General features: G+C 43.0%; 2 protein-coding genes across 3 annotated transcripts in view; both read left to right on the top strand.

Annotated features, from left to right (window-relative positions):
- The first annotated feature begins 1,282 nt into the window (after positions 1–1,282).
- LOC140588369 (uncharacterized) lies at positions 1,283–4,295 on the top strand. Of its 2 annotated transcripts, XM_072710374.1 has the most exons (6): positions 1,283–1,747; positions 2,092–2,358; positions 2,603–2,684; positions 3,262–3,313; positions 3,774–3,854; positions 3,942–4,295. In XM_072710374.1, exons 1-6 carry the CDS (start codon positions 1,504–1,506, stop codon positions 4,047–4,049), a joined length of 834 nt encoding a protein of 277 aa, XP_072566475.1. In that variant the 5' UTR covers positions 1,283–1,503; the 3' UTR covers positions 4,050–4,295. The 2 variants fall into 2 exon arrangements, with proteins under 2 accessions (XP_072566475.1, XP_072566476.1); XM_072710375.1 differs by lacking the exon at positions 2,092–2,358 and having other exon boundaries at positions 1,293–1,747.
- Positions 4,296–15,464: 11,169 nt separating this feature from the next.
- The window catches only part of LOC111846171 (sialoadhesin-like), a 139,550-nt gene continuing 127,113 nt past the window's right edge, over positions 15,465–27,901 (top strand). Inside the window, exons 1-8 of the mRNA XM_072710373.1 lie at positions 15,465–15,735; positions 18,247–18,609; positions 20,366–20,719; positions 21,211–21,564; positions 21,909–22,166; positions 22,411–22,492; positions 23,067–23,118; positions 23,556–23,636. Of these exons, the coding sequence (XP_072566474.1) occupies positions 15,681–15,735; positions 18,247–18,609; positions 20,366–20,719; positions 21,211–21,564; positions 21,909–22,166; positions 22,411–22,492; positions 23,067–23,118; positions 23,556–23,636 (1,599 nt within the window). The 5' untranslated portion in view covers positions 15,465–15,680. The remainder of the gene's footprint in view (positions 15,736–18,246; positions 18,610–20,365; positions 20,720–21,210; positions 21,565–21,908; positions 22,167–22,410; positions 22,493–23,066; positions 23,119–23,555; positions 23,637–27,901) is intronic.

Genomic DNA, 27,901 nt, shown 5'->3' with positions numbered 1-27,901 from the left:
GATACGGTGCCCCACTATTAAAAACTGTTTCTCTTCTCTTTCTTACTTAATGAAGCAAATAAGACTGAAATAACTTTTCATTGCGTTTTGTGGGTTCTAGTTGGTGCATGGTCTGTAGATTATGCAGAGAAAACCCTGTGTGCAGTGAGAGGATCGACTGTGGTCATTCGCTGTCGATTTAATCATCCAGAGTCATACAGAGTGGAGTCGATGATGTGGAGCCATAATACTGAGGACTGTGCTGGAAAATCATATGTCTGGCACAGTAAGAGTTATAAAAAAAACATTAGTGCTGAGTACAGAGACAGAGCAGAGGTCTTGGGGAACACAGAGAACAACTGTACATTAATGATAAAGAACATTACAGACACTGATGCTGGACTGTATAGATTCAGTTTCACAGCTAATAGGTGTGAACTGTGTGCTCAGCCTGCAGTAGAACTGCGAGTCGGTGGTGAGTCTGTACTGTCCGGCACTTTCACCTTATTTTTGTATCACACAGCATAACCAGAATGTTTGTATTCTATGCTTATTTTCATTTAGAAATTACTGAGTACTGAGTGCCCCGCCAGTGAAGGAAATGAGATACAGTGCCCCACCATTAAAAACAGTGTCTGGTACTTGTGAGAAAAGCAGAGGACGTTATGTACCCTCTTGGAATCCCTATGTGTAAGAACATGTGATTCCTAGCTTCTACCTGTACTCGAAAAAACACTAGTCAAATGATCTTAATCGGGGATGGAGACCTTTTCATCGTGCACAGTCAACCATTGTACACTGGGGGATGCACACGTCACACAATAGGTCACTCTGCTCTCCCTTCAACAGCCGGTGTCTGCCACTGATTTCAGCTCTACAGTGTATTATTTTGGAAATACTGAAAAAAACTCCTGCTTCTAAAGGCTCTGGTCTATAAGACGATAGATGATAAATACAGTAGATCATGAAGTACTTTGGTTAAGTGGAACTTTTGTGTTTCTGTGAATTTGATGCAATTTACCTGAATAAAAGAGAACACAGAATCAGTGAATGAGAAAAACAAGTATGACTTGTCTGTAGGATTAAAGGTTATAACAACCTCATCTAATAGAGATATAGGAGTACGAGTAGGAGACATTGTGGATTTAACATGTGGCACAGAAAGCTGCTCTCGGCCAATCAGAATCCACCTGCTTTAAAGACAACCATCCAATCACAGAAACGCAGTCCATACTTCACTGCAATCCTGTCTCTAAGCATCACTTTGGAAATGAGTCCTATGCTTTAAAAGGCAGTAAAGTGTCCAAAAATGGATTTTAGTGTTCTAAGTAAAAAGCAGCATCACAGCATTTGTTCTTAATTAAAGAAGCAAACAAGACTGATATAACTTTTCATTATGTTTTGTGGGTTCTAGGTGGTTCATGGTCTGTAGATTATGCAGAGAAACCCCTGTGTGCAGTGAGAGGATCGACTGTGGTCATTCGCTGTCGATTTAATCATCCAGAGTCATACAGAGTGGAGTCGATGATGTGGAGCCATAATACTGAGGACTGTGCTGGAAAATTATATGTCTGGCACAGTAACAGTTATAAAATGAACATTGGTGCTGAGTACAGAGACAGGGCAGAGGTCTTGGGGAACACAGAGAACAACTGTACATTAATGATAAAGAACATTACAGACACTGATGCTGGACTGTATAGATTCAGTTTCACAGCTAATAGGTGTGAACTGTGCGCTCAGCCTGGAGTAGAACTGCGAGTCGGTGGTGAGTCTGTACTGTCCGGCACTTTCACCTTATTTTTGTATCACACAGCATAACCAGAATGTTTGTATTCTATGCTTATTTTCATTTAGAAATTACTGAGTCAGATACTGCTGACGGGGCTCATTAATGAACAGGAGAATAGCAGCTCTGAGAAGAACATGTGTAGCAGCAAGGAGATTATAGCAGTGAGAAGCTACTGTGATTCAGTGCATAACATGTGGCTCTGAACAATAATGCTGATTTACAGCTGTAGGATTTGCCATGTTGTTAGAGTCTGTGACAGAAATACCTCACGCAGTAATGCAGAAAAACCCTATTGCTTGTTCTTCTGGGTATGATTTCAGAATTAAAGGTGATGGTGACCTCATCTGCAGGAAAGGGATTATTGGCAGAAGGAGACTCTGTGAATCTGACATGTGGCTCAGAGAGTTGCTCTCTCAGCCAATCAGAATTCACCTGGTTTAAGGGCAACCAGCAGATCACAGACACACTGCCCACAATTCACTTCAACCCCGTCTCCTATAATCACTCTGGAAATTACTCCTGTGCATTGAAAGGAGACAGAGGGATTGTGTCCAATACCATTATACTTAATATTCTTAATATTCAATGTGAGTATGTAGTCTGATCCTGGAAATCAACAACATTCTCAAAATTTTGTCCAAAATGCTCAAAAATGCATAGAAATACCCATAAAACAGAATTAGGAGTAACAGTTACTTAGATTAAGGCAGAAGAATAAAATGTCCATGAATAAAATGTCCATGAAACGTGCTTGATTAACATGCACGTTTTATTGATACAGCACATATTTACACTGGATTCCCTTATTACAATGTGTCTGTGCCTTTTCAGCTGAAAGTAACCTAATGACAGTGATACTAGTGTGTCTGGGGATACTACTGGCTGTTTTAGCTGTAACAATCTGCATAATGAGGTGAGTGTTTTATTATTCATTCACTGTAAAATAATGTATGGTTTTTAAAATGATTTGTGATATTTGTCATTGATTGATTTTACAGTTTATTCCGAGACTCGGGTAACTGGCTTCCCATCATCCTCTCTGCGATCATCATGCTCATCGACACAAGCACACATATGTCACCAAAGAAGCCCCTAAATTAACATAATCAAAGCCAGTGTACCAAGCAGAAACCCAGGGTGATGCCTGCCCTCAGCTGCCCCCCCCCCCACCCCAAGAGCCCCCCTTCTCTCTCCAGTTCTCGCTGTTTTCCCTTCCCTGTATCCTCACAGCTCACCACCTCTAACCAGTTAGCCTAACTGGGCTCCAGTTAGCTGGTTAGCAGAGCTCCCTCAGTACTCAACGTGACCCCTTTATCACCATGGTAACCCCCCATCCCAGTCTTTGACACTACTGGCTGTTGTAGCTGTAATAATTAGCATAATTGTATTGGCTGCTTTTGAACATCACTGCTTGGGCCACATCTATTGCACATTACCTTGTCCATGTACCGTGTTCCTACTCAAGGTCTCCTTGATACTGTGTCTATTAGGAGGAAGACTGGTTTACTGAGTGAGGAAGGTCACAGGAGAGAAGGAGCTCAGGTAATATGACTGTAATGTAGGGTTTTCAGTGAAACAGCAATAAGACCATGTTTATAGAAAAACCAAACTGCTGGTCTATTAACAGTCAGCTCCTCTGGTCGGAGTGTATGTCGGACTACAAGCCCATAAACCCGAATCACCATGTATAGACCTCAATTCCAAAACAGTTTTCAGCAGTATAAAAATGTAAATAAAAAGGAAACCTGTGATTTGTACATCCTCCATTACTTGTAGTCAGTGACTTGTAGTCAAATACTTGTAGTAGTCAGATACATGTAGTCAGTGACCTGTAGTAGTCAGTAGTCAGGGTCCCAGCGTAGCGCCCTTTAATGAGGAATTAAACCTGAATTTCTCCAGTTAAATATCAGAAATGGATAAAATAGTCATTCTGGATCAAATCTTCAGTAAGTTAATGCAAATACAAAGTAAAACCCTTTTATGTAACATTTTGCCTCCACAGAGACGTCCTACCGATTCTCACAGTGACACTTATGCAGCTCTAGATGTGAATAACCAGTCACCTGACTATGATACTCTGATGGTGAGTCTCTTATAAGGAGCTCAGGGAACCAAAGACCTTTTTTAATACCATGTGTCTACACATAATGTCTTGTGGTTCTTCTCCCAGATGCTGAAGCCAGCAGACAGTGACAGATACCCTGCAGTTCAGGAGTCAGCTGAAGATCCAGTTTATGGAAATATGATTAATAGTGAAAATGGACAGCAGGCGAAATGACTCTATCAGGGATGAAACTCTGTGGCCTAAAATCACCAAGCAGGCATTTATTTACAGTTATATGTATATGTGCACATTTTGCAGATATTTAAAGGTTTCAGTTTGCTTAGAACTTCCCAGGATTCCAGTTTTTGATCGGTTTTGTTGCAGAACAACAAAACTGCAGGAGTGCATTGCGTACCAGGCACTATCGCGCCTGTCCTTGTTCACTGTGTCTCTCCTCCACAATGTTTGTGCCTGAGATGATTCTCCATCCTCCCCGTGCAGCTGGGAAGTGTCACCCCTCTGTTATCCTTCAGCAGAAGCAGGACAGGAATCCTACAGCACGGTGTTGGCTCTGAAGGTCCAGTAGCTCTCACTCTGACACACTGGTCTGGCACAGTGCACTTCCTGGACACGTGGCGCTGCTCAAAGTCACTCTTCCACTCCTCACTCTGCTATTTGCCACATGCTTCATTAACTGTTCATTCCTCTAATGTCTTGAATGATGATCGTGTTTAGGTTCGGTTGTCACTCTGCTTCACTGTAATCCAAATAAAACATCGCTCTGTAACTGACAAAGGGGCCTTCAGGAAACTTCCACTGGGCATTGAAAACAAACTCCGTGTCAGTGGCTAATGGGCGGCTTTGTGGCTCAGCAGAGGATAGAACTCAATGGCTGAGGTCACTGTTGGGTCCTTGGTCAGACCCTGCTTCCTCAAAGGTGTATGTCACTTTGGATAAAAACATCTGCTAAATAAATGATCTGATAAATAAGTGAGAGCTGCTTCCTGTCTCCTCACTCTACGTCACAGGTGTCAGACTCCAGTCCTGGAGGGCCGGAGCCCTGCTCATTTTTGGGTTTCCCCTCGTTTAACACACCTGATTCAACTTCTTGTGCTAATTACCACATAGCTGTTGAGCTAAATCATTTGTGGTGGAACAGGGAAAGCACTAAGCTACACAGGGCTGTGGCCCTCCAGGACTGGGGTTTGACACCCCCAGTCTACGTCCTCCACAGAAAATGTTGGCATTTCGACACATACTCCTGCAGCCCTGCAGGGGGAGTCATGGAGCCTCACCTGGCAACCCTTCTTCATTAAATGTCCACCTGGACTCTCCCCCTATCAAAAACTACAGCACTGTAATTATTTCAACATGAGTATAATCAATGTGAGTGTGTCACATGCTTTAATGTTAAAATAAAGTTATTAGAGTGACCCTGTCTGCTCCTTGGGCTGCTTAGTCACAGTGCTGTTCTGTCTCCCCCTTGTGACCATCATCACTAACTACAACCTGTGTCTCACTTGTGACAAAAATCTAAACAGGATAGGAATTTTACAGAAACGTCATTTAATCCAGTGCCATCCAAGGAATCTAAAACCATGGGCATTCAACGCTGTTTTTGACTTTCTCCTTCACACATAGATATTTCTCCAGATTATGTAACTCATTTCAAATCTTTTAATAACATTATGCACCGCATTGGGTAAAATCAGCAAATTCTTTCTAGTGGTGCATTAATTAGTTGGTTTATTTTATCATGCAGCTCTGGGCAAAGAGACGAGCTTCAGTTCTTCCTTCCTCGTAAATGACTCAACCTTTCATCAATTCTCCTTTTATACCCAAGCATGATATTATCACCTATGCAAAATGCTTTTTAAAAAAAATTCCAGAATGTTCAGGTCGGCCCTGCATCGATCAGCAGCCATACTACCTGCAGTTTGGCCTAGATAATCCACCTGAAGCTAAGCAGGTTTGGGCCTGGCCAGTACTTGGATGGGAGATCAGCTAGGAAAGCTGGGTTGCTGCTGGCAGAGGTGCTGGTGTGGCTAACAGGGAAGCCCATCCTGTGGTCTGTGTGGATCCCAGTGTAGTGATGGGGACACAGTGGCTAACAGGGAAACCCATCCTGTGGTCTGTGTGGATCCCAGTGTAGTGATGGGGACAGAGAGGCTAACAGGGAAGCCCATCCTGTGCTCTGTGTGGATCCCAGTGCAGTGATGGGGACACAGTGGCTAACAGGGAAGCCCATCCTGTGCTCTGTGTGGATCCCAGTGCAGTGATGGGGACACAGTGGCTAACAGGGAAGCCCATCCTGTGGTCTGTGTGGATCCCAGTGCAGTGATGGGGACACAGTGGCTAACAGGGAGGCCCATCCTGTGCTCTGTGTGGATCCCAGTGCAGTTTTGGGGACACAGTACTGTAAAAGTAGTGTTGTCTTTCAGATGACATGTAAAGCTCAGGTTCTGACTCTACAAGGTCATTGTCACAGGGGGGAGTCCAATCCCATGTGTGAGTTCCAAGGGGTCCCTGCTGATGTGTAAATGGCATATAGACATTTGCAACCTGGCTCCGCTGGCCCCTCAGTGGCCTCTGCCTCTTTGGCACCCTCCAGTCCTGCAAAGTGCCCCCTGGTCCTGTTGTTCCATTGGCACCTGCCTATTCTGCTGTCCTGCCAAGGCCCAGTGGTCTTACTGTTCCACTGAGCCCCACCTCACCTGTGACCAGACCCTCAGCCTTTCACATCCCGCCTTTGTCGTCCACCTACCCAAGGTTCAGGGGAATCCCTGGATGCTCCCCCCAGTCCCACCTGATCCCCTGTCCTGTAACTTTTCATGCCACTATTTGGCCTCAGTCTGTGTCCTCTGTTCAGCCTCCCATGTCTCCGTTCCTGTCCTCTTTGTCCCTCTACCTGTCTGCCCTGTCCAGGTGTTGTGTTTTTGGTGTCTCCTGTTGTCTTTTGGGTCCCTCGTCCTGCCCTTGCTGGTTCTGTGCCCCTAGTTGTGCTGTGTGCCCCGTCCTGTGATTCTGCCCCTCTAGTCCTGTATGGTGTCGTCTGTCCCCTGTCTGGTGTGCCTTGTCTTTGGTCCCGTATGTCCCATCTCAGTCATGGGGGTGTCTCCCATGCTCAGAGTGCACACCTTGGGGCAGGGGGCTCTGTCACAACCTGTCCTGTCTATCTCCAGTTGCTCCGGAACCCTCTTAATTCTTTCCAGCTGTGCTCTGCTCATTATCCCCAACCCTAATTTGGTAACTATCTACACCTGAATCATGACAGTCCCTCGTTAGTCTTGAAAGTCCGTGCCTCCCTTTCCTGTGTCCCCTGTTGTTTCTCTAATTTCCACCAGTTTCTACCACGTAAGGACCTGTTCTATGTCTTGTGTTATATAAATAACGTCCCTTTCAGGGCCTTCGGAGTTCTTTCTAGTTTCCCTCGCCTCATTTTTTTTTTTTCTCATGATGCAGTTTTGCAGAATAAAGACTTTATCTGTACAACCGGTCAGCTCAGGAGCCATGGATGTCAAACATGTGGCAGTATTGAAAGCCAAATGGAAAAGCAACTAAAAACTGACTAAAACTCAAAAATAACTAAAACCAAATACAACAAAAGTATATGTCCAGTTCCTGTGAGGGGATGCATCTATCTTTCTGACAGTATTTAGCCTGTTAAGCAAGAGCTGCTTCCTGTCCACTGAAACCACATCCTCCTCACAGAGAATGCTGCCATCTTCTAGCCTTTCATATGCCCTTAGCTCCCAGCTGACACTGTTAGTGAAGCATTGTGCAGCTTTTGGTACATTTTTGTTGCTACACTTGGCTGTTCACAATAATTTTCACTTCGACGATGACCGATTTAGTGAAGGATAAATAATTCAAACACTGATGTCACTTTGTAAAACATTTTATTCAAAAACATCTATACTTGCGATATTTGTGAGTTCCCGCATTCTGTTTAGATTCCGCCGATGCGGGTTTGGGGTTTTGAAGAAGTTGAGAACTGAACTGCCTTTAATTGGTCACACGAATGAAAGCGGTATGCAATACAGAAAAAAGCAACCTGGGAAATACAAAGGTCTGTCTCAGAGTTCTTTCAAATAGCGCACAATATAAGCAGACGTAAATTCTTGCTTCTTAAAGGCTTAATCTATACCAAACCTATGCTGGATGCATTTGTCAATATAATTTTCCCATGTCACTGATAGGCTAATTTATGTTACTGCAATAAAAAAAAACAACTTCATCCAAGTTTGACCTCACATTGAATTATGTCTATTAGAAGAACTCTGTAAATCCATGAACGTGTCCTCACATGATATGTAACAATACAGTACAGTGGGGCTCAGTAAATGTGAACTTGGAAGAAATCATAGTTTGGCAACTCCATAGCACACTGTCACACTGTATGTATGTCAGCAAGTGTCAATCAAAATGTTTAGTGTATTAAATCACACCAAATGCCTCATTGAGCATGGCTGTATAAGCTTATGAGTTTTTTGCTCACTGTTTGGTCCCCCCCCCCCACTCCCCGCCCCCCGACCATGGGGTGCAGGAGAGATTTCTGAAGTGCATGTAGTTGGTCACACAGCCATTGGGTCTGAAGGACGTCACTGTGTAGATGAACATAGTATGGTGGCCCTGAAGGGCAAAACACAACAACATTTCAAAAAACACAACGACATTACAGAAAACACAACGACATTTCAAAAAACACAACGACATTACAGCATTACAGCGGCATGTTGTCGTGTCCGTAAAGTAACACACAGATTACATACTATTAAGAGAACAAGATAGACGGAGACCAAGTTGTGCTGTTAGAACCGAACTTTTTTACAGTTTTTCCCAATTGTTTACACACATTTTCTGAAAGCATGCCTCATATTGTCAGAACTCTACACACAAATCAAAAAACACACACACAATGAGCAAAACCCTTCAATTCTCCTGCAAAATGAAACTTTGCATTCAAAACAATGTAATTTCTTTTCAAAATGGTATTTTGTTTTCAAATGACACACACAAACCATCATATGAACAGACATTTATAAGAACCAGTTGATCACTGATGTGCTTAATGTAAAACACTATGACCATCTCCATTCCTCATAATGACTTACTGTAAGCCTTTTTTTGTTCAGTGTTACACTTACTACAGACAGTACATAGGCCTACATAAGTGCACTGTAAAATATTTCAGAATATTGTTTTTATACAAAACACACAAATACACGGTACCAAATGTATTTTACTGTATTTTTCCCCACAAAAACAATGTACACAGTGTTCATGCCAACCAACACAAAGTTGCACATACCGTGGTCTACATATACGAACAGAAGAATTTACTGAATACAGTTACAGTAAAAAAAAAAAAAAACTATGCTGCATCCTCTCTTCTGTTTCGGTCTGGCCACAGCACCTCATCCACATCACAAGCAATGTTTGCCCTGGCCAAGCAGCGGGGGAAATATTGCCTAGCATGGCGAATCCAGCCATGAAAAGCATCAACTGCTATATCTCCACATGCATCGTCCATAGCTTGGAGAAGGGGTATACGTGTGTGTGGATTTCGGTCATGCACTTTCCATCTCCAGGCAGAAAAAAATTCCTCAATAGGATTGAGGAATGGAGAATATGGAGGGAGATAAACAACTAAAAAACGTGGGTGGGCAGTGAACCAGTTATGAACCAGAGCAGCCCGGTGGAAACTTACATTGTCCCAAATGACAACATACCTGAGCTGCTCTGGGCCATCCATCTGATCTGGTGGAATGAGTGTGTTGTGTAGGATTTCCAGGAATGTGATCAGATGGGCAGTGTTGTAGGGGCCAAGGGTAGCATGGTGATGGATGACACCATGGTTGGTAATTGCTGCACACATTGTGATGTTTCCACCACGCTGGCCAGGAACTTCAACAATGGCACGCTGGCCAATGACATTCCTTCCCCGCCTTCGTTTTTTTGTGAGGTTGAATCCAACCTCATCAATGAAGATGAACTGGTGCTCCACTGCAGCCACCTCTAGCTCAAGGACTCTCTGAAACACACATGATACGTAATACAGACTTGGAGTGGTCACTATTGTGAAGCACAATCAGAGTATGATTACTGCACTGTAAAAAATGTCCGTAGATTTAACAGTAAAATACCGTATAAATGCTACCGGATAAAACCATATTCCACAAAACATGCGATAGCCTTAGAATTTACAGTGAAAAACCGTAATTAGTTTTACAGAGTAAGACCTTACATTTCACAGTTAAAAACATATGAAAATATGGTTTATTGCAGTAAAATTAACAATATACTGCACTGTAATCCCGAATAAGTTGGCAAAACTCAAAAAATTTGAGGTAATCAGTTACATCAAATTTTTTAAGTTATGAAATTTCCAGTTTTAAGTAAACAGAAAAATCTAGTTTTGAGTTTGTTGTACTCATGCAAAATAATTTGTTCTTACTTAAAATACCCAAGTTACCCTGTTTATACATTTTGAGATCAATTAACATTTTTTTTAATATCTCCCAACATTCACTTGTTCACTTTTTTTAAGTGTACTTATATATTTAAGTTAACTCAACATGAAAATGTAACTTAAAGCTGTTTAACAATGTTCTTATATTTGACTGCAAGTCCCCATGGGGAAATTGCCTTTTATGTCTCCCTCAACTTGCTCTTTGTAAGTAAGTTGTCCATGAAGGGCAGCCACTCATGGCTGTGCCCAGGAAGCTGGGGGTTAAGGGCCTTGCTCAAAGACCCACAGACATGCTGAAATTGGATTTGAACCGGTGACCTTGTGATTATTGGCACACAGGCTTAGCCCACTGAGCCATACAGAACACATGGACCCTGTTGCTTGAATACAAGAACTTTTATAAATAAATTACAAATATCAACTCTAAACACAGAAAGCATACAATAGGTATTTTAGACATCCAGAAATTATGCAAATGTTGCAAAAGTAGTCAAGTAGAAAACAATTTGAATAGTGGAATATAATCGTGTGCATTATATGTGTGTATGATCAGCAGGGTTTAAATATGAGTACAGTCAATCAATTTCAATACATCTATATTGTACAGCACAATACTATATACAGTACTATACGCTATATACAATATCTATACAGTATCTAAGTAGTATTGCATTTGTAAAATGCAACTAGAAAACCGCTTGTCTCATGCTGTCTTGCCATGCTTCCCCGAAGATAATACTTGTTACAGTTCGCATCAGTTAGCATAGCACTGCGCTAGCAGACCATAGCTGCTCTGGGTAAAATTGTTCTAAAATACGTTACACAGCAAATGTGCAAGTGTTAAATTAACACTGCATACTGTTTATATTGGCCCACAGCATTCAGTGTTACCTATAATACTTTACAGTGTGCAGTAAGTTTTGTTTTTACAGTGTTAATATTTATTAATTCATATAGTGTTCAATTGACAACCTAGACTGTTAAGTCATCAGCTCCACATATTAGCCCCATTTCAATATGCACACAAGAAGTCATAAGGATCAGAAGAGCCACCCCAGATTCACCCACCATAATGAGAAAGACTCTGACCAAAAAAGACCAGCTTTTTCTTGTCTTATGTTAAAGTGTTGTTGGCTCAGTTCTGATTGATCTTGAAGATTAAAGAGCTGTGGTTCTGGTGGTTTTCCACTGATTTGTGGTTTTATATATGTTGGTGTCTGGTCAAAGAAAGTTTTGTGGAGACGTACAGGACATGTCTCTAGAGTGATATGTATTTTAATGGGGTGGGGGTGCATTTGATTGCTAGTCTGGCCCTTGGATGCTTAATATATGCGGAAAGGCGTTAGGACAGTTGTGATACCCTTTTCTTTGCAGCTCCTGGTAACGCCCACTCCACTGTAGACCAATGGTACTGGATGTATATTTGCATAGCATGACTTTTGACTTAATAGATTTTTTTTTTCAATCCACCGCGATTGTGATGAATAGGGCAAGAGAATAAAAACCACAGAAATGCCACTTGTGTGCTTGCCAATGACTAAATGAGATTAATTAGCCTATATGGTTTGACTTAAGGCAGCACTAGGTGGGAAAGAAAAGGCTATGGAAAATCAATATATATTTTTTTTCTCCTTTTCTAAGCCTGGGCTCTCTAGGTAAAGTATCCAGATCACAAGCACCACTACACTTAAGACTGCAGCACAAATACACCACTCAGACCAACTAGCATACACAAGTAGCAAAATGTGGTGAAGACTAATATCAGTGCCATACCATCCTCAGTCGTGGTGGGTTTCAAAAATTAAGCTTAATTAAAATCTGAATATTAAATGAGCAAAATGATTTTATTTGTTCTTCCATCACAAGTTGTGGTCTAAAAGCAATAAGGCCACCACCCATTCTGGCTGCTTTAGCTGAAACACACTCCAACCATTACCAGAGCTCTCACCTTTTCGCAGCCCTGTTAAATAATTGTTATGCTGTTGAACACAGGCAAGTTCCGTAATCTGTGTTTGGTGGCTGGTGTTATACATTTCACACACATTAATACCACAAGCAGTTCATAGACGAACTTAACTGGTTCTTTCTTATACAAATACAAAAAACCTATTAGTCATGCTTAAATGAGAAAAGGCAATGTTGGTCTAAGTCTTTCTTATTATGGTGGGTTAGTAAAACACAGCAGCTGAATGCCCAAATGAGTTCAAATGAGTGCATATTAAAATGGGGCAGACATGGGCCACCCATTTTGTACTTGTGTGCCACCCATATTGGCTTGCAATCCAGGAAGAGGTGGCGACTTACTGACTTAACAGTCTATGTTGTCAACTGAACACTATAAGAGTTTTAAGAAATATTAACACTGTAAAAACAACACTCACTGCACACTGTAAAGTATTATAGGTAACACTGAATGCTGTGGGCCAATATAAACAGTATGCAGTGTTAATTTAACACTGGCACATTTGCTGTGTAAAGTATTTTAGAACAATTTTACCCAGAGCAGCTATGGTCTGCTAGCGCAGTGCTATGCTAACTGATGCGAACTGTAACAAGTATTATCTTTGGGGAAGCATGGCAAGACAGCATGAGACAAGGGGTTTTCTAGTTGCATTTTACAAATGCAATACTACTTAGATACTGTATAGATATTGTATATAGCATATAGTACTGTATATAGTATTGTGCTGTACAATATAGATGTATTGAAATTGATTGACTGTACTCATATTTAAACCCTGCTGATCATACACACATATAATGCACACGATTATATTCCACTATTCAAATTGTTTTCTACTTGACTACTTTTGCAACATTTGCACAATTTCTGGATGTCTAAAATACCTATTGTATGCTTTCTGTGTTTAGAGTTGATATTTGTAATTTATTTATAAAAGTTCTTGTACTCAAGCAACAGGGCCCATGTGTTCTGTGTGGCTCAGTGGGTTAAGCCTGTGTGCCAATAATCACAAGGTCACTGGTTCAACTCCAGTCTCAGCATGTCTGTGGGTCCTTGAGCAAGGCCCTTAACCCCCAGCTTCCTGGGCACAGCCATGAGTGGCTGCCCTTCATGGACAACTTACTTACAAAGAGCAAGTTGAGGGAGACATAAAAGGCAGAATATTACAATGTAAACCCTGGAATTTGACAGGTATAAACTGTTTTTATAGCAACATAAATATGTTAATTAGACAGTTATAAACCGTAAAAAAAACAATTAAAATCCATAAAATATACAGTACAGTGGGTGCAGTCCTGTAAAACCAATAACGTTGCTACCGTATTTTTGACGGTAAAGTTCTGGCAACCACAGCTGCCAGTTTTTTACCGTAAAATTTACGGTTTATTTTTTACAGTGTGTACAGTACTGAAAAAGGTATACTGTAATTTATACAGTGTTGAGAGTATGCATCAATTGTGGGATTGTATGGGACTTACTTGCACATAGTTATATCGCAATTCTTTGACTCTTTCTGAATTGCGTTCAAATGGCACCCTGTAGACCTGCTTCATCCTCAGATTATTTCTGTGCAAGACACGGTCCAGTGTTGATAAGCTTACCCTATCAATATTTTGAAATATGTTGTTGTTTTCTATTATTTTTCTTTGTATTTGCCGTAATGTTACGGCGTTATTTTCTAGAACCATGTTTATGATTTCAGTCTCCTGTTCAGGAGACAGAAGACGCCCCCGACCACCTCGTGTTGGTAATCTTTCAGTTCTGCAATACAAATAGTATAGTGTAAAATACTGTAAATAGGCCTACTGTGTAGGAATACAAAGTAGGAAAACATTTCCCAAATACTTGAAACATACTTTACAGTATTTTCACAGTCTACAGAACAGTCCACAGGCAATACTGTACTACAGTAATGTACTCATTGAGTACAGTGAGATTTCTTACCTATTCTCATTTCGGAAAGTCCGGATGATGGATGCTACAGTGTACCTGCTCAAATTTGGCTGTACTCTTTGCCCAGCCGCCCTCATTGTTAGACCACATGGTCAACCAAAGTGGCTTTGATCTCATCAGAGATTACATTCCTTGGTCTTCCTCTTCCTCGTCCTCCCCGTCCTCCTCCTCTTACTCTCACTCCTCTGGCTCTGCCTCTGTTTCCAACGTTGGCATCCATTGCTCCAAAACTGAAGAGCTCACCTGTTGCCCTTTTATAAAGCTCTGATTTCTAAATTGCAATTATGTGTAACAGGTGTTTACCCATGTGATGAGTTACTATGCAAAGTAAGGCAACTGACTGTACAATTTTGAATGACAGTGTGTTCCTTGTGAAAACAAGAGATTTTATTCATGAAAATTGTGCCAAATTCAGAGAATTGTGTTTAGTGTTTTGAAAAAAGTGTGTTTTAAAACTGCAATTTGAGTGTAAAGCAGGAATTGTGCTTGTAGTTTAGCAGAATTGGTTCAGGGGGTTGGTGCATCAGTTACATGTTGTAGTCATTGTATCTCAAGTACAAGTAATTGTGTGTAAACAACTAAGAAAAACTGTAATCATACAACAATCGCACACTTCCCAAAGACTTCACCTGCAGGGAGGGCGCTCGTGACGCTTTGATTTCTGGGAGTTGTAGTGAACATACACATACACAACACGTCACTCCAAGGGTACTGTCCAATCACGAACAAGAAGTGTGGTCCTACCCTTTCCGTTTTCTGAAATGTCGTTGTATTTTCTGTAATGTCGTTGTGTTTTTTGAAATGTCGTTTTGTTTTCTGTAATGTCGTGTTTTTTGAAATGTCGTGTTTTTTGAAATGTCGTTTTGTTTTCTGTAATGTCGTTGTGTTTTTTGAAATGTCGTTGTGTTTTCTGAAATGTCGTTGTGTTTTTTGAAATGTCGTTGTGTTTTCTGTAATGTCGTTGTGTTTTTTGAAATGTTGTTGTGTTTTGCCCTTCAGGGCCACCGTAACATAGGATCCATTATAAGAGGATGATGTGCACTACAGACCAAAGACAGTACCCTAAAGTACACATCAGGCTTATCCACGTTAATGTTACACATCAACACAGACTCCAGGCTCAGCCTGAGTCCCGGGCAGCACAGTGCCCCTGGAGGAAGGCCTCGAGGCCCTGTGTCTGTGACACGTTACTCCTCAGGCTGTCATCAGAATTAGCTGTGGTTTGTATCACAGGAACCCGTCTGTACAGAGGAATGAGACACTGGGCTGGGCACTGCGTCACCAAAGTGGTGAAATTTAGATCATAAAAGAGGAAATGATTTTTGTAGAGCTAATTGGAAAAAAGGAAGATAATGTGTTAATATTCATAGTGCTGAAAAGGCAAAGGGGTGTTAATTCTTATTCTCACTCAAGATACACAAATACTATCTGCCATCTCCGAGCAAACTGGGAGTGACAAAGAGCTCAGAGCAGAGAAATGGAAGCTGGAGACTCTCTGACCTTCTGGGTCCTGGCTGTGCTCGTCTTACCTGGTAAGAGCAACGACTATCCAGTATTTGTCAGTGTTTTTGTTCAGAACCGAATCGATCTTCATGCTGCAGTTACTGTTTAGTTGGTATAATTCCAGCCTCATAAGGGCTGATATGAGATGAGAGGGGATGTTAGCTGGAGAGGAATCAGCTGTTGATTTAGAAATGTTCCCCACATGAGATAAAGACTCACAGAGCATCTAAGTTATATTTAAGCATTTAAGAAGAGCACACCAGTCACGGTAAGGTGTGTCCTGCAGTGAGGTTGCTGCTTCAAACCTGCTGTCATTTATTATCAGTTATCTCCTCATCTTCACCACGTTACTGCAGCATCCGCTGTCAGCGGGGGTGTAAAATGGAGCAGGCGGCTGACAGAGCACACGTCTGGCGAGTTGGACATTGATCATCTGTTTGGATTTTATAAATTCCTGCATTTCTGCTGTTTAATATGGGCCTGGTAGCTTCCGGTGTCCTGTATGTTCATTATTAGATTAGTTTGGCTTCCAAACTAGTTCAAAAATTTTTGCTTGTATTTTGATGTGTGGACCAAAGATTAGGGGAGCATAAATATAAATATATAAAAACCAAAAAACGTATATTTACGTGGAAATGACTGCATTTAGCCATAAAGACAGACACCGCCTTTCTGAAAACCAGTTCTGGTTCAGATATAATAATATTTTAAATATTCACAGGAAAGTACACTCACCTAAAGGATTATTAGGAACACCTGTTCAATTTCTCATTAATGCAATTATCTAATCAACCAATCACATGGCAGTTGCTTCAATGCATTTAGGGGTGTGGTCCTGGTCAAGACAATCTCCTGAACTCCAAACTGAATGTCAGAATGGGAAAGAAAGGTGATTTAAGCAATTTTGAGCGTGGCATGGTTGTTGGTGCCAGACGGGCCGGTCTGAGTATTTCACAATCTGCTCAGTTACTGGGATTTTCACGCACAACCATTTCTAGGGTTTACAAAGAATGGTGTGCAAAGGGAAAAACATCCAGTATGCGGCAGTCCTGTGGGCGAAAATGCCTTGTTGATGCTAGAGGTCAAAGGAGAATGGGCCGACTGATTCAAGCTGATAGAAGAGCAACTTTGACTGAAATAACCACTCGTTACAACCGAGGTATGCAGCAAAGCATTTGTGAAGCCACAACATGCACAACCTTGAGGTGGATGGGCTACAACAGCAGAAGACCCCACCGGGTACCACTCATCTCCACTACAAATAGGAAAAAGAGGCTACAATTTGCACGAGCTCACCAAAATTGGACAGTTGAAGACTGGAAAAATGTTGCCTGGTCTGATGAGTCTCAATTTCTGTTGAGACATTCAAATGGTAGAGTCAGAATTTGGCGTAAACAGAATGAGAACATGGATCCATCATGCCTTGTTACCACTGTGCAGGCTGGTGGTGGTGGTGTAATGGTGTGGGGGATGTTTTCTTGGCACACTTTAGGCCCCTTAGTGCCAATTGGGCATCGTTTAAATGCCACGGCCTACCTGAGCATTGTTTCTGACCATGTCCATCCCTTTATGACCACCATGTACCCATCCTCTGATGGCTACTTCCAGCAGGATAATGCACCATGTCACAAAGCTCGAATCATTTCAAATTGGTTTCTTGAACATGACAATGAGTTCACTGTACTAAAATGGCCCCCACAGTCACCAGATCTCAACCCAATAGAGCATCTTTGGGATGTGGTGGAACAGGAGCTTCGTGCCCTGGATGTGCATCCCACAGATCTCCATCAACTGCAAGATGCTATCCTATCAATATGGGCCAACATTTCTAAAGAATGCTTTCAGCACCTTGTTGAATCAATGCCACGTAGAATTAAGGCAGTTCTGAAGGCAAAAGGGGGTCAAACACCGTATTAGTATGGTGTTCCTAATAATCCTTTAGGTGAGTGTATATTTGTGTTTCTTTTCTCGCAATGTGAAAATGCAAAAATACAGAAAAATTATTCATTCTGTTCTGATTGTCCAGTGGCTCCTGCCTTTCCAACCATTGGTGATTTTTTCAGATGTGAACTAAGAGTATATAATTTATTTTGGGAAATTAACCAACCCCTCCGCAAACCTCCAGGGTTCCTCGCTGGTAGAATACTGGCCACAGACTGGGGGGGGTGAGCCCCAACTCTAGGTAGAATACTGACCGCAGACTGGGGGGTGGGAACCCCAACTCTAGGTAGAATACTGACCACAGACTGGGGGGTGGGAACCCCAACTCTAGGTAGAATATTGACCACAGACTGGGGGGTGGGAACCCCAACTCTAGGTAGAATACTGACCACAGACTGGGGGGTGGGAACCCCAACTCTAGGTAGAATACTGACCACAGACTGGGGGGTGGGAACCCCAACTCTAGGTCATGAATCCAGTCTGATTCTCTGTGTTGACATATATGGCAAAGAAATGCTTTTCTCTTTGGTGGCCGGTCCCAACGTTCCCTGTTTCGAAAACTGACACTGAGGTTGTTTCTTATAATTGCTCTTTTCCAGGGGTCATGAGTCGCAAATGGGCTGTATGGTACCCAGAGAATCCAGTCTGTGCTGTGAGAGGATCTACTGTGGTCATTCCCTGTGGGTATGATTATCCAGAGGGTTTCAAAGTAGAGACATTCATGTGGTGTCATAATGATAATGACTGCAGAGACACACAATACGTCTGTCACAGTAATAATGACCATGTCAGTAGTCAGTACGAAAACAAAGCAAAGTGTTTGGGGGACAAAGAGAAGAACTGTGCATTACAGATAATGGACATTACAGACGCTGATACTGGAGTCTATAGATTCAGGTTTATAACCGATAAGACAGATGGAAAATGGACTGGTGATCCTGGAGTGACTCTAAAAGTCGATGGTAAGTCTTGTTGAAAATATTTCCAGCCAATGATATCATCAAACATAACATTTTAGCCAATGGTGGACTAACCAAGGGGGGGGGGGCAGCCACCAGCCCCCTGGTGTCCCCATGACTGAAAAAACATACTCAAATGCTAAAGTAGCCTTTAGAGTGGTGAAATCATGCTATTGGCTGCACTTCATAAGGATTAGTGCCATGTAGGGTGCCACTTTCATGAGAGATGATGTGCTCTATAGAGTAAGAGATTGTGATGAAGTATCTTAATGAGTGCCCTTCTAGTAGAGAAAATGTAATGTGGTATCTTAATGAGTGCCTATCTAGTAGAGAAAATGTGATGTGGTGTCTTAATGAGTGCCCTTATAGTAGAGAAAATGTGATGTGGTATCTTAATGAGTGCCTATCTAGTAGAGAAAATGTGATGTGGTGTCTTAATGAGTGCCCTTCTAGTAGAGAAAATGTGATGTGGTATCTTAATGAGTGCCTATCTAGTAGAGAAAATGTGATGTGGTGTCTTAATGAGTGCCCTTCTAGTAGAGAAAATGTGATGTGGTATCTTAATGAGTGCCTATCTAGTGAACCAAATGCAATGTGATGCCCAATAAGGTGCCCTTTCAAAGGTCTAAACAGCCCCTATGGGTGCCCCTCCAATGGAAAAGGGGGACATTATGAAGTGCCCTTCTATTGGAGGAAAATGATTCCCTCTGGGGTGCCCTTCCAAGTAAGAAAACATGATGAAGTGCCCTTGTAATGGGGGGAAGGTTACCTCTGAAGGGTACCAGTGAAGGAAATGAGATACGGTGCCCAACTATTAAAAACAGTTTCTCTTCTCTTTCTTAATTAATGAAGCAAACTAGACTGATATCACTTTTCAGTCACTTGTGATATCACTTGTGTTTTGTGGGTTCTAGGTGGTTCATGGTCTGTAGATTATGCAGAGAAAACCCTGTGTGCAGTGAGAGGATTGACTGTGGTCATTCACTGTCGATTTAATCATCCAGAGTCATACAGCGTGGAGTCGATGATGTGGAGCCATAATACTGAGGACTGTGCTGGAAAATCATATGTCTGGCACAGTAAGAGTTATAAAATGAACATTGGTGCTGAGTACAGAGACAGGGCAGAAGTCTTGGGGAACACAGAGAACAACTGTACATTAATGATAAAGAACATTACAGACACTGATGCTGGACTGTATAGATTCAGTTTCACAGCTAATAGGTGTGAACTGTGCACTCAGCCTGCAGTAGAACTGCGAGTCGTTGGTGAGTCTGTACTGTCCGGCACTTTCACCTTATTTTTGTATCACACAGCATAACCAGAATGTTTGTATTCTATGCTTATTTTCATTTAGAAATTACTGAGTACTGAGTGCCCTGCCAGTGAAGGAAATGAGATACGGTGCCCCACTATTAAAAACAGTGTCTGGTACTTGTGAGAAAAGCAGAGGACATTGTGTACCCTCTTGGTATCCCTATGTGTAAGAACATGTGATTCCTAGCTTCTACCTGTACTCGACAAAACACTAGTCAAATGATCTTAATCGGGGATGTAGACCTTTTCATCGTGCACAGTCAACCATTGTACATTGGGGGATGCACACGTCACACAATAGGTCACTCTGCTCTCCAGGTGCCCCGCCAATGAAAGAAATGAGATACGGTGCCCAACTATTAAAAACAGTTTCTCTTCTCTTTCTTACTTAATGAAGCAAACAAGACTGAAATAACTTTTCATTGCATTTTGTGGGTTCTAGGTGGTGCATGGTCTGTAGATTATGCAGAGAAAACCCTGTGTGGAGTGAGAGGATCGTCTGTGGTCATTCACTGTCGATTTAATCATCCAGAGTCATACAGAGTGGAGTCGATGATGTGGAGCCATAATACTGAGGACTGTGCTGGAAAATCATATGTCTGGCACAGTAACAGTTATAAAATGAACATTAGTGCTGAGTACAGAGACAGGGCAGAGTTCTTAGGGAACACAGAGAACAACTATACATTAATGATAAAGAACATTACAGACACTGATGCTGGATTGTATAGATTCAGTTTCCCAGCTGATGGGTGTGAACTGTGCGCTCAGCCTGGAGTAGAACTGCGAGTCGGTGGTGAGTCTGTACTGTCCGGCACTTTCACCTTATTTTTGTATCACACAGCATAACCAGAATGTTTGTATTCTATGCTTACTTTCATTTAGAAATTACTGAGTACTGAGTGCCCTGCCAGTGAAGGAAATGAGATACGGTGCCCCACTATTAAAAACAGTGTCTGGTACTTGTGAGAAAAGCAGAGGACATTATGTACCCTCTTGGTATCCCTATGTGTAAGAACATGTGATTCCTAGCTTCTACCTGTACTCGACAAAACACTAGTCAAATGATCTTAATCGGGGATGTAGACCTTTTCATCGTGCACAGTCAACCATTGTACATTGGGGGATGCACACGTCACACAATAGGTCACTCTGCTCTCCAGGTGCCCCGCCAATGAAAGAAATGAGATACGGTGCCCAACTATTAAAAACAGTTTCTCTTCTCTTTCTTACTTAATGAAGCAAACAAGACTGAAATAACTTTTCATTGTGTTTTGTGGGTTCTAGGTGGTGCATGGTCTGTAGATTATGCAGCGAAAACCCTGTGTGCAGTGAGAGGATCGACTGTGGTCATTCGCTGTCGATTTAATCATCCAGAGTCATACAGAGTGGAGTCGATGATGTGGAGCCATAATACTGAGGACTGTGCTGGAAAATCATATGTCTGGCACAGTAACAGTTATAAAATGAACATTGGTGCTGAGTACAGAGACAGAGCAGAGGTCTTGGGGAACACAGAGAACAACTGTACATTAATGATAAAGAACATTACAGACACTGATGCTGGACTGTATAGATTCAGTTTCACAGCTAATAGGTGTGAACTGTGTGCTCAGCCTGGAGTAGAACTGCGAGTCGGTGGTGAGTCTGTACTGTCCGGCACTTTCACCTTATTTTTGTATCACACAGCATAACCAGAATGTTTGTATTCTATGCTTATTTTCATTTAGAAATTACTGAGTCAGATACTGCTGACGGGGCTCATTAATGAACAGGAGAATAGCAGCTCTGAGAAGAACATGTGTAGCAGCAAGGAGATTATAGCAGTGAGAAGCTACTGTGATTCAGTGCATAACATGTGGCTCTGAACAATAATGCTGATTTACAGCTTTAGGGTTTGCTATGTTGTTAGAGTCTGTGACAGAAATACCTCACGCAGTAATGCAGAAAAACCCTATTGGTGGTTCTTCTGGGTATGATTTCAGAATTAAAGGCGATGGTGACCTCATCTGCTGGAAAGGGATTATTGGCAGAAGGAGACTCTGTGAATCTGACATGTGGTTCAGAGAGTTGCTCTCTCAGCCAATCAGAATTCACCTGGTTTAAGGACAACCAGCAGATCACAGACACACTGCCCACAATTCACTTCAACCCCATCTCCTATAATCACTCTGGAAATTACTCCTGTGCATTGAAAGGAGACAGAGGGGTTGTGTCCAATACCATTATACTTAATATTCAATGTGAGTATGTAGTCTGATCCTGGAAATCAACAACATTCTCAAAATTTTGTCCAAAATGCTCAAAAATGCATAGAAATACCCATAAAAACAGAATTAGGAGTAACAGTTACTTAGATTAAGGCAGAAGAATAAAATGTCCATGATTAAAAAAAACACACGTTGGCTTGATTAACATGCACGTTTTATTGATACGGCACATATTTACACTGGATTCCCTTATTACAATGTGCTTGTGCCTTTTCAGCTGGAAGTAACCTGATGACAGTGATACTAGTGTGTCTGGGGATACTACTGGCTGTTTTAGCTGTAACAATCTGCATAATGAGGTGAGTGTTTTATTATTCATTCACTGTAAAATAATGTATGGTTTTTAAAATGATTTGTGATATTTGTCATTGATTGATTTTACAGTTTATTCCGAGACTCGGGTATCTGGCTTCCCATCATCCTCTCTGTGATCATCATGCTCATCGACACAAGCACACATATGTCACCAAAGAAGCCCCTAAATTAACATAAGCAAAGCCAGTGTACCAAGCAGAAACCCAGGGTGATGCCTGCCCTCAGCTGCCCCCCCCACCCCAAGAGCCCCCCTTCTCTCTCCAGTTCTCGCTGTTTTCCCTTCCCTGTATCCTCACAGCTCACCACCTCTAACCAGTTAGCCTAACTGGGCTCCAGTTAGCTGGTTAGCAGAGCTCCCTCAGTACTCAACGTGACCCCTTTGTCACCATGGTAACCCCCCATCCCAGTCTTTGACACTACTGGCTGTTGTAGCTGTAATAATTAGCATAATTGTATTGGCTGCTTTTGCACATCACTGCTTGGGACACATCTATTACACATTACCTTGTCCATGTACCATGTTCCTACTCAAGGTCTCCTTGGTACTGTGTCTATTAGGAGGAAGACTGGTTTACTGAGTGAGGAAGGTCACAGGAGAGAAGGAGCTCAGGTAAAATGACTGTAATGTAGGGTCTTCAGTGTAACAGCAACAAGACCATGTTTATAGAATAACCAAACTGCTGGTCTATTAACAGTCAGCTCCTCCAGTCGGAGTGTATGTCGGACTACAAGCCCATAAACCCGAATCACCATGTACAGACCTCAATTCCAAAACAGTTTTCAGCAGTATAAAAATGTAAATAAAAAGGAAACCTGTGATTTGTACATCCTCTATTACTTGTAGTCAGTGACTTGTAGTCGAATACTTGTGTCAGTGACCTGTAGTAGTCAGTAGTCAGGGTCCCAGCGTAGCACCCTTTAATGAGGAATTAAACCTGAATTTCTCCAGTTAAATATCAGAAATGGATAAAATAGTCATTCTGGATCAAATCTAAGTTAATGCAAATACAAAGTAAAACCCTTTAATGTAACATTTTGCCTCCACAGAGACGTCCTACCAATTCTCACAGTGACACTTATGCAGCTCTAGATGTGAATAACCAGTCACCTGACTATGATACTCTGATGGTGAGTCTCTTATAAGGAGCTCAGGGAACCAAAGACCTTTTTTAATAACGTGTGTCTACATAATATCTTGTGGTTCTTCTCCTAGATGCTGAAGCCAGCAGCCAGTGACAGACACCCTGCAGTTCAGGGGTCAGCTGAAGATCCAGTTAATGGAAATATGATTAATAGCAAAAATGGACAGCAGGCGAAATGACTCTATCGGGGATGAAACTCTGTGGCCTAAAATCACCAAGCAGGCATTTATTTAGAGTTATATGTATATGTGCACATTTTGCAGATATTTAAAGGTTTCAGTTTGCTTAGAACTTCCCAGGATTCCAGTTTTTGATCGGTTCTGTTGCAGAACAACAAAACTGCAGGAGTGCATTGCGTACCAGGCACTATCGCGCCTGTCCTTGTTCACTGTGTCTCTCCTCCACAGTGTTTGTGCCTGAGATGATTCTCCATCCTCCCCGTGCAGCTGGGCAGTGTCACCCCTCTTTTATCCTTCAGCAGAAGCAGGACAGGAATCCTACAGCACGGTGTTGGCTCTGAAGGTCCAGAAGCTCTCACTCTGACACACTGGTCTGGCACAGTGCACTTCCTGGACACGTGGCACTGCTCAAAGTCACTCTTCCACTCCTCACTCTGCTATTTGCCACACGCTTCATTAACTGTTCATTCCTCTAATGTCTTGAATGATGATCATGTTTAGGTTCGGTTGTCACTGCTTCACTGTAACCCAAATAAAGCATCGCTCTGTAACTGACACAGGGGCCTTCAGGAAACTTCCACTGGGCATTGAAAACAAACTCCGTGTCAGCGGCTAACGGGCGGCTTTTTGTGCTCAGCAGGATAGAACTCAATGGCTGAGATCACTGTTGGGTCCTTGGTCAGACCCGGCTTCCTCAAAGATGTATGTCACTTTGGATAAAAACATCTGCTAAATAAATGATCTGATAAATAAGTGCTTCCTGTCTCATCACTCTACGTCCTCCACAGAAAATGTTGGCATTTCGACACATACTCCCTCAGCCCAGCAGGGGGAGTCTTGGAGCCTCACCTGGCAACCCTTCTTCATTAAATGTCCACCTGGACTCTAATTGACAGAAACATGTCAATTAATGCAGTGCCATCCAAGGAATCTAAGACCATGGGCATTCAACGCTGTTTTTGACCTTCTCCTTCACACATAGATATTTCTCCAGTTTATGTAACTCATTTCAAATCTTTTAATAACATTATGCACCGCATTGGGTAAAATCAGCAAATTCTTTCTAGTGGTGCATTAGTTAGTTGGTTTATTTTATCATGCAGCTCTGAGCAAAGAGACGAGCTTCAGTTCTTCCTTCCTCCTAAATGACTCAACCTTTCATCAATTCTCCTTTTATACCCAAGCATGATATTGTCACCTATGCAAAATGCTTTTTAAAAAAATTCCAGAATGTTCAGGTCGGCCCTGCATCGGTCAGCAGCCATACAACCTGCAGTTGGGCCTAGATAACCCACCTGAAGTTAAGCAGGTTTGGGCCTGGCCAGTACTTGGATGGGAGACCAGCTGGGAATGATGAAGAGGGTTCCGGAGCAACTGGAGATAGACAGGACAGGTTGTGACAGAGCTCCCTGGCAGAGATGTTGGTGTGGCCAACAGGGAAGCCCATCTTGTGCTCTTTGTGGATCCCAGTGCAGTGATGGGGACACAGTGGCTAACAGGGAAGCCCATCTTGTGCTCTGTGTGGATCCCAGTGCAGTGATGGGGACACAGTGGCTAACAGTGAAGCCCATCTTGTGCTCTGTGTGGATCCCAGTGCAGTGATGGGGACACAGTGGCTAACAGGGAAGCCCATCCTGTGGTCTGTGTGGATCCCAGTGCAGTGATGGGGACACAGTGCTGTAAAAGTAGTGCTGTCTTTCAGATGACATGTAAAGCTCAGGTTCTGACTCTACAAGGTCATTGTCACAGGGGGGAATCCAATCCCATGTGTGAGTCCCAAGGGGTCCCTGCTGATGTGTAAATGGCATATAGACATTTGCAGCCTGGTATATATAACATGACATACACATTATTTATGAAACTTTCTTACTTATTTATATATATGTCCATTTTATTCCTCGGTATGCCCAAGCCTCCAGAACCCTGGCCCAGGATGGCTGCAGCCGCTTCTCTGGGATCTTCGTTTCTGCTGCACCCCCAGAGTCCAAGCTCCATCCCCCAGCCCAGAACAGGCTGCTCTGCTCATGTTCCAGACCCCCAGCCTATAGAGGGCCTCTTCACCAAAGTTCTAGGCTTCCATCCCAAGAGGGCTCACATTGCCCGCACTCAGTTCTGCAGCAGCCATGCCTCCCAAACCTGACCCAAAAGACACTGTTCCACCTGAGTCTAACCCAGGTGAGACCAAACCTCTGATCATGACACTGCTCTGGGCTGCTGTGTCTCGCCTGCTGTTCCACAAGAAACCCCAGTGGTCTCATGTCTGTGGCCCTAACTGCACCGTGCTTACCTGACGGCCCCTGCTCCGGCCCTGCTGTCCCCTCCGCACCCTCCGGCTCTCCTGTCCCCTCTGCACCTTCCGGGTCTCCTGTCCCCTCCGCACCATCCGGGTCTCCTGTCCCCTCCGCACCCTCCGGCTCCGCTGTCCTCCAGTCCTGCAAAGTGCCCCCTGGTCCTGCTGTTCCATTGGCACCTGCCTATCCTGCTGTCCTGCCAAGGCCCAGTGGTCTTACTGTTCCACTGGGTCCCACCTCACCTGTGACCAGACCCTCAGCCTTTCACATCCCACCTTTGTCGTCCACCTACCCAAGGTTCAGGGGAATCCCTGGATGCTCCCCCCAGTCCCACCTGATCCCCTGTCCTGCAGCCTTTCATGCCACTATTTGGCCTCAGTCTGTGTCCTCTGTTCAGCCTCCCATGTCTCCGTTCCTGTCCTCTTTATCCCTCTACCTGTCTGCCCTGTCCAGGTGTTGCGTTTTTGGTGTCTCCTGTTGTCTTTTGGGTCCCTCGTCCTGCCCTTGCTGGTTCTGTGCCCCTAGTTGTGCTGTGTGCCCCGTCCTGTGATTCTGCCCCTCTAGTCCTGTATGGTGTCGTCTGTCCCCTGTCTGGTGTGCCATGTCTTTGGTCCCGTATGTCCCATCTCAGTCATGGGGGTGTCTCCCATGCTCAGAGTGCACACCTTGGGGCAGGGGGCTCTGTCACAACCTGTCCTGTCTATCTCCAGTTGCTCCGGAACCCTCTTAATTCTTTCCAGCTGTGTTCTGCTCATTATCCCCAACCCTAATTTGGTAACTATCTACACCTGAATCCTGACAGTCCCTCGTTAGTCTTGAAAGTCCGTGCCTCCCTTTCCTGTGTCCCCTGTTGTTTCTCCAATTTCCACCAGGTTCCACCACTTAAGGACCTGTTCTATGTCTTGTGTTATATAAATAAAGTCCCTTCAGGGCCTTCGGGGTTCTTTCTAGCTTCCCTCGCCTCATTTTTTTTTCTCATGATGCAGTTTTGCAGAATAAAGACTTTATCTGTACAACCGGTCACCTCAGGACTCATGGATGTCAAACATGTGGCAGTATTGAAAGCCAAATGGAAAGGCAACTAAAAACTGACTAAAACTCAAAAATAACTAAAACGAAATACAACAAAAGTATATGTCCAGTTCCTGTGAGGGGATGCATCTATCTTTCTGACAGTATTTAGCCTGTTAACCAAGAGCTGCTTCCTGTCCACTGAAACCACATCCTCCTCACAGAGAATGCTGCCATCTTCTAGCCTTTCATATGCCCTTAGCTCCCAGCTGACACTGTTAGTGAAGCATTGTGCAGCTTTTGGTACATTTTTGTTGCTACACTTGGCTGTTCACAGTGTCACAGTCAGTGGAGCTTATCAAAGCATAAGCCATGTTCACAGCTGAATGCAGGAGTCAATTAAATCAAAATTTATCGCACCTGTTATTCAGATTATACAAATGTACTTCTGGCTAAAATTGCTTAAGCAAGTGATCACTTCATGCATGTTGATTGCAGAGTAACAGTCTTTTAATAGCATCAATACCATCATGTCTAATTTAACAGAACGGCCCAACTATTCTATTAAATATTCAGTATTTTGACAACAAAAAATGTATGGAAAGACATCCCCGTGCCCGTACACACGCGCGCACTCATCCCCGTGCCCGTACACACACGCGCGCACTCATCCCCGTGCCCCTACACACGCACGCACTCATCCCCGTGCCCGTACACACGCGTGCACTCATCCCCGTGCCCGTACACACGCGCGCACTCATCCCCGTGCC

Source organism: Paramormyrops kingsleyae, chromosome 3, assembly GCF_048594095.1.
Source record: "Paramormyrops kingsleyae isolate MSU_618 chromosome 3, PKINGS_0.4, whole genome shotgun sequence".
Lineage (NCBI taxonomy): Eukaryota > Metazoa > Chordata > Actinopteri > Osteoglossiformes > Mormyridae > Paramormyrops > Paramormyrops kingsleyae.
Note: the sequence above shows the minus strand (reverse complement) of the source record. Positions and strands in the feature narration are given on the sequence as shown.